This window comes from Corvus kubaryi, unplaced genomic scaffold (assembly GCF_017639235.1).
Source record: "Corvus kubaryi isolate FWS band 111438036 unplaced genomic scaffold, C.kubaryi_AGA036_p1.0 71, whole genome shotgun sequence".
Taxonomy (NCBI): domain Eukaryota; kingdom Metazoa; phylum Chordata; class Aves; order Passeriformes; family Corvidae; genus Corvus; species Corvus kubaryi.
The window spans coordinates 9,099,333-9,106,639 of NW_024582059.1; the positions used below are offsets into that span (position 1 = coordinate 9,099,333).

The window sequence follows — 7,307 nt, forward strand, 5'->3', positions numbered from 1 at the left end:
TACCTACCTTTACTGGTATTATATGAGTACTGACAATAAATAATAATTAAACTTAGTAATAGCAAGACACTTTCAGTTTCTTTAAAGTGGATGAAAAGTATCATCTTGTGTTCTCTTGCAAAAGTGACTGTATATTATTTTAAAGTCTGTCTCTCTTTTTTTTAATTTCTAGGATTGAATCTAATGACTTGCCTTTGTTGGCTGCTATAGCAAGTACTCATTCCCCATATGTTGCTCAAATACTCTTATAAATTAAATTCTCAGGATAGTCATTCCCTTAAAGTACAATTATGAAAATGGGAATGTTGAATGAAGAACAGAGGTGCCAAACACTGGTAAAGGGGAGCACTGATGAAAGCAGGTGATGACTGTACTCTACCACCTCCCGATTCTGATTTCAACCGGATGTTTTATCGGAGGACTTCAGTTTACATAACACAAAAGGCATTCAGGTTTTTCTTACAATCTCACTTCTGACTTAAAGCAAGAGACTGCATCCTTGCATTTTATTTTTATTCAAAGGACAAAAGTTAACACTATGTGGCAGACCAGGTGCTGCCATCCAAAACGCTGCTCAAAACCATGAAGAACCAGTTAAAAGAACAAGTGGGTTAGAATGGATTTCGTAATACTATGCTTGTGAGTGTGGTGTGGTGCATGTTTCTTTGCTGGGGAGGAGGAGGAGGAGCTGTAAACTCTGTATATAGCATTCCTATTCACAAGTGTATTAGGTGGGACATGATTTTCTTGCAGAGCATATGCGTGATTTTGTATAGTAGAAGTGATGGGCTCAGAACAAGGAACCTGGATTCAGCAGCCAAATGCCACGTGGGAATGGATGTGTGTGTGAGGGTGATGTGACTTTTCCCTTTAAGGACAAGAGGTTGAGAGCTGTGGCTGCTACTGTTTTAATGTGGAGGCATTCAAGTGGGCCCATGGCTACAAGTGGAATGGAATAGACTTCCAAGAGAGGGATTTTGTGGGAAAGCCTTACAGAACTTCTGCTACAAGTTTACATTTGTTGCTGATGCAACTTCAGTAACTGTTGATTTGCTGTATGACTGTGGTCCTGGGAACTAAACTTGTCTTGGTGTCATCAAATATTGCTATCTCCAAGGAGTATGAATTTGAAAAACTTCTGAACGATGCCAGTGCTGTGAGCATGTGTCCGTGTGCACATACACCAAACAATTGGCACAAACTGAAGACAATCGTATTGGGGAAATACAAGACAACAAACAACCCACACCAAACCTTTAGTGAAAAGTATTAGTTTTTTCCAGCTACAAGTTGTTGCTCTGAGTAGGAATAAAAGAGGAACATTGTTTGAAGTAAAATGAAATGTAGGGGCCAAAACCCCCAATGTTTGATATTACTCTGAATGTTTGCAATTACCCTTTTTGATTCTACAGAAGTCTTGAACTATCATCCAGGTGCCTTTCCTTACTAGGTTAACTACTCTGACACCAGAAACTACTTCTCCACTAGTTGATATTGGCCTTTGGTGTTTCTAGAAAGCAAAATAAAATTTTGTACTTCACTGTTTTCACGTGGTTGATTAAAATGAATGTAAAAAATACTTCTTTTGCATAAAGCACTGTTAAGCTGGATATGAAACTATGGACCAGACTGAGGAGAGAACAAAGGATCAAAACATTCTTAAATGGAAAACTCGGTGTTGGACCGTTCTGTTGTGAGCCGCTGTGGATGCGGTGTCTGAAATTGTCATCTTGCAAGCAAATTTCTGGCAACACAATTGCTTGAAAATAGTGAATTCTAATAAGAAACTCCTGGTCACCAGTTGTGAGTTCTCCTTGTTGGTAGTTACAGATTTTTAACACTGAAGGGACACACTTTTATTAAAAGTGTTTTTATTTCCTACTACATTGATGTTTGGACTTTTCTACAGTAAACTTCCAATGATTTGAAATAATGAAATGTGCTTGTTGTGAATTGTTTAAATGTGATGGGGGTCTTGATTAACCTTGTGTTGCTTTTTGAGGGAAATAGGTAGACTGGCCTACTGTGAAAAGAGGTTGTTTCCATGTGGAGGGATACTTGATACTCTGATTCAACACTTCTAAAGCTGTTCCTTCTATGTTGGTTTTCTGACCTGACATTCCAAATGTTTATTTTATTGCATTTTCATATTTCTCCCTAGTATTCTGCCTAAAAAGGCTAAAATCTTTCTATGGTTCAGGTTTTCTCCTCCTGCTTTATAGTTAAGCAAACTTTTCATACCTTTGGTCTGTGAATCCTATCTGCTGGAAAGTAAATTTATCTCTGCATATGGCTTTTAGCAGATACTACTTTCTATTTCACAAGGTTAAGACAAAGAACCTTAGGGCAAGTCACGTATTCCTAAAGTACCCTCTTGATGGAGAATGTGTGTGCATGTGTAAGACTATGAAACTGCTTCTCTGAGTGTATATAGAAATCCTCATGTACTTTCTCTATTTCATGTCACTCTTAAATAGTAGCTGAGATCATTAAAAGTCAGTCCAGTTCTTTTAAAGTATAAGTGGGGTTTTTATCTGAACAGACTCTGACAGTTCTTCAAAGAAATATATGGTAACATAAAGATGCTTTTGTTATCACAGAGTTTACTAAAGAGGACAGAGGTCAGCAAACATTCAGTAATTTCAAGATTAATACCATAATCAATAATAATACCTGATTTTACCACATCAACTGTTTAAAAAAACCCAAAAACCTGCCTTTGGGCAAGACATCAGTTAATTTTGTGGTGGCATGGGAGCCGATGGTCAAAAGCACTTGTCTTTTCTTCAGCCCAGGCTAAAACTTTATAGTTCTTGCTGCTTTCTCTAACATTTTGCTGCTCTTTGGAAATTACACATTGAACTATTTTAATCTCACAGTTTTAGTTTTGGGGGAAAGAAAATTCAAAATGAAAGCTCTTTTACCTTTAAAAGGCTTTAGACTAATGAAAGCTAGTTACATATTTCCCCCTCCACCAAATGTACTACCTCAGTTGACAGGATTCCACTTTCTAGGGCTTTTTTTTGACTCGAAGTCTTTAACTTGTTTTCGGTAGCATCTTGATGTTTATGTAAATTGGTGTGGCATGACAGGGCAGTAAGTATTTACAGATGTGTTCTTTAGACATCTTTAGGGCATGTTTCTGTTTTATTTTAATAGGATGAAAAGTGATATGAATGTACAGCTGTGTTGAAAATTGATAATGTAGCTTAATTTTCAAATATTCCAAAGTTATTTTTATCAGTATTATGTAGGTTTTTTGTAAACTTAGACATACTTTCTTGGTTAGGTGGGAGTGCACAGTCTTTCCAAAATCCCACATAAATGCAGTTTACACACTGAAATTTAAAGAATGTATGCTGTTTTCAGGCAAGACTAAACCTAGGGGAGGAATGAACCTCTAAATTGTAGAATTTAATCAAAATTAATTCTTTAACCCCAAAAAATACCAAGATTTAAACATTTTAATTTAAGTAGGTACTCTCTGAACTAACCTATACAGCTTTTGTCCTCAAAAAACTAATAGACACTGATCCTGTAATTCACATTTCTGATGGCATCCTCCAGAATTACAGATTGGTTTTCCCCACTCCCTATTATAAGCATCTTTGCTCTTAAAGTCAAAAACTTTTTTCAGATGCATCAAACTCTTGTATATAAGGTTTATGCAAAATGATTGCTTACCCTTCAAGTGTAACTTCTACTTCAATTAAAAAGACCCAAATAAAAATTAAGTCTGAACTACTGAATATAGGCTAGACATTTTCCTTTTGTTTCCTTTTTTAAATTTTTTATTTTGTGGGTGGTTTTTGGGGGGGGCAGGGGATGGGGTTTGAGGTCAAATGAGGTAATTTGACATACATGGCAAGTTTTCCATAGTAGAAAAATGTGTGTTGCTATTGCATGTTTGGAGAACATAGGCTTTTTTAGGAATGACTGAATACCAATGTCAAACTACATGGTTTTTTTCTTATAGTTGTTTATGTACGCTATCATTTTGGTCAATTTCTTTGCGGCATTTGGTGCAATAAACTTTCTGAAATCAATGGAAGTGGTATTTGGTATCTTCCTTTTTAAAGCTTCTGAAATAGCTATTCTTGCCATAGCCGAGGTCTAACAGTGCATGGACTATTAGATAACCCATTAGCAAAGTGAGTAACTGTTACAAGAAGTGTCTAACAGGAAGGCTGCACAAAATTTGGAACCTGGTTGAACACTACTGTCATCTTTGGAAGCTTTACCCCACTTACATGTAAACAGGAGCTCTTACAGTGTGAAAAATATGGGCAAAAATAGTGGAAAATGAAGACACTGACTTAGAATAGGTGGTGCAGAGGTTTCACACACCTGTGTGGCTGGTACTTAGCTCTTTCTATAAGCATTTGAGCTACCTGAAAAATGTGTTGCTATCAGATAGTATGTCCAGTTTTTAAAATTGCTCAACCAAACACAAATGAGTGACCCCTTGTATCTACCAGATTATGAAACGGTTAGTGCATTTGATGGGAATTAGTTTCAAATAAAGAGGTCTTTGATTTCTCTCAGATCTTCCATATGACTTTCTATTTCATATTCTGAAGTTTATTGGAAAATCCTTATTTAGAAATAAAAACAGAAATGAGATGAGATGATCAACTGTAATTGTGCTTCTTCGAGCAGGTCTGAGTTAGTCCGATTTGTAGGGTGTAAGCATTTCTTACCTGTAGACTGAAACGTTTGCTTATTGGTCTGGCTAACAAGGACTGGAAGTAAGACAGGAAGCCCAGGAACTTTGGCATCAAGGACTTGATAGTGAGGAGAAAACCCAATTACCTGTCTGGTCTTTCCTCCTGTCTTACCAGCTGCATCTGCAAGCTGCTTATTCTGTGCCCTGCTCTGTTGTGCATTGAGTCCCTTATAGGCAGGTGAAGTGTGTTTGCAGGAAAAAAAACAAGTGCTGCAGGGTTAACAAGTGTGATTTGGCTCAAAGGGGCAGGGGAAGAGATGGGACACCTCATCTAGGAACAGAAGAGGACTGAGATTGCTCCAGTCCCTCACCTCTTTGATACTTGTGAACCACTGGACTGCCTTGGTGATTTGTGCAGTTCACCAACCTGTTTTTCCACTTGGGCCTTGTAAGACTCCATAAAACTCCTCTGCTCTGATTTCACTACTTAAAAAAAATTGTAGTTAAGCTGTTGGTCATATCAGCTGGTTGAATTTCTTTCTAAAGGGCACTTAGCCACTCTCTCAGAATCCAAATGTTTGGGATGCTGGCAGGTTAGGAAGAGGGTTAGGCAGGGGCTGGCAGACATAAAATAGCCAACACTGGGAAGGGGTGGAGACCTGCATTAGTGAATACTTACATGGTATGGCTGAGAGGGCGGCCAAGGAGCTTTCAGAACTGACAGCTGCAAAGGAGAAAATAATACCTAGATTTGAAAAATTCTCAAACTCTGAAGTCAAATTCCATGATTTGTTCAGAAGATGTGACTAGAAATAATACAAATGTTAATGGTGAACAAGCACCTGAACTGTTCACCTGCTTATGTAAGTGGCAAGGAAGATCACAGATCTAATGGAGGAGTTCTCCTCATATGCAAAAATGCTTTCAAGGCCACAGCAGTAAACATGAGCTATATTGCAAAGTAACTAAGTCTTGTGCCAAAATTCTGCCAGTCTTTCTCCCTACTCTTCTCTCTAAATGAAATGAAAAGCTTTCTGCTGGGCACCTATGCGCCATATCCTTTGGTTTTCTGTACTTACACCTTTGAAGAGATCAAGCAGGACTAAACATATGAAAACAGGATTTTGGATATAAAGAGCATGCTGCCGAGTGAAAAAACATGAGACTGTGACCTGTAAGGCTTCTGATCCAATATAAAATTAGCTTAAGTGGACACATGCTAGTAATCCACATGCTGGAAAATTACTCTTATAATAGTTGCAGTCAGTTGTCTGTCTGGCACAAACCCAAAGCTAAAACAGTTTAAGCAGTACAAGTAGAGAAGCACTTTGTCTTGAAATCCTAAAGGTCAACACATGGCTGAAGGGCTTAGGAGTAACAGTCAAGTACTCAAATATAATCTCATAAACTGGATTTTTTCCATTTGGAGCTACAAGAGAGATTCCACTGTGATCTGACAAAACAGTGTTTGAGAGAGAGCAGACTCCCCTCAGCAATGAGTTTCTCACCAAAGGATAAAGCTCTCGGTCCTATGGACAGAGAAATGGTCATGGATGTGGAAATATGAAGTGATACTTCGGTCTGCTTGAGATCTTCCCAGGGTGGGTTTGTGTTTTCTGATAAGAGTGCCGTAGGGTCAAGGGTTGGGGTATTTTGACTCACAAAAGTGCTTTGCCTTCTGTTGGTTTGAATTCCGACCCTGCATATAACTAAATTGTTTCAAATGTGTCTGTAATGTTGCCATTTTAGCTCTCTTTTGCTACCTCATCTCTTTTTCCCTAGGCAAAATGAGCCTGAGGAGTTTTCTTTTCTGTGTGTCGCATAGAATTTTTTGTTTTCTACAGTATTACATCACTTTTTTTCCCTTTTAAGATCTGCATGAGCCCTGTTAGCCTCAAAATGAACAAATCGCCCAAAATTGTTCCCTTGAGCTTTGGAAAATACAGGGGAATGTATTTTGTTGAACTAGTTGTCATTCTGTACAACATGCAACTTTTTGGACCTTGAAACACAACTGCTCTATAAGCAATGTAAATTTAAAAATCTCTTTTCCAAACCATTCCATCAGCTCCTCCTGCCTTCTTTAAGGGACTGTCTCATGTAAGGTCACTGCAGTCATAGTGCAAGTGCTTTAATTCTGTAAAGGTTTGTTTCTAATAGAGAAATTGTGCCTTAACTTTTGATTTGGGGAGCAGAGGTTTTTGCCTGTGTCATTGCAGCCCATTCACTGTGTGGGTGAAGAGAGCCTAGTTCTGCATTGTGGAGTTGTTGGTCAGGAATACTGGGAGTGGGCTGCCTGATGGGGGGATAAAACAAAAATGGAGTTAGCGCTGGGAGAAAGCTAACTTTTTTCCTTTGCCCTGTTGTTTACTGCAATTACACTTCTGGCAGTCTCCTGTCACAGTTTGATGTCCCTAACATGGAAAGGGTGACTGAACCCCAAGGCTTGTTGAGCAGGGTCCTCTGGATGCCGCCCTGCTGCCATTGCCAAAGCCAGCGCCGGAGTGAGCTGTGCCAGTACAGCTGGGACATAACCACCAGTGTTCCAGGTGAGTTTGTCAGGCCTCTGGTATTTCAACCATTTGTGTTACACTGAGCCGTGGCTGCACCCCAAAGATAGACAGCTGCCTCTGGTTTTCCA

At 38.8% G+C, this 7,307-nt stretch overlaps 1 protein-coding gene across 4 annotated transcripts in view; it reads left to right on the forward strand.

The window, feature by feature from the left end:
• FNIP2 (folliculin interacting protein 2) overlaps nucleotides 1–4,046 on the forward strand; it is a 50,839-nt gene extending 46,793 nt beyond the window's left edge. For all 4 annotated transcript variants that reach the window (XM_042049503.1, XM_042049505.1, XM_042049502.1 and 1 more), the window contains one exon: nucleotides 173–4,046. In XM_042049503.1, coding sequence (XP_041905437.1) covers nucleotides 173–251 — 79 coding nt within the window. In that variant the 3' untranslated portion in view covers nucleotides 252–4,046. The remainder of the gene's footprint in view (nucleotides 1–172) is intronic.
• The last annotated feature ends 3,261 nt before the right edge of the window (nucleotides 4,047–7,307 follow it).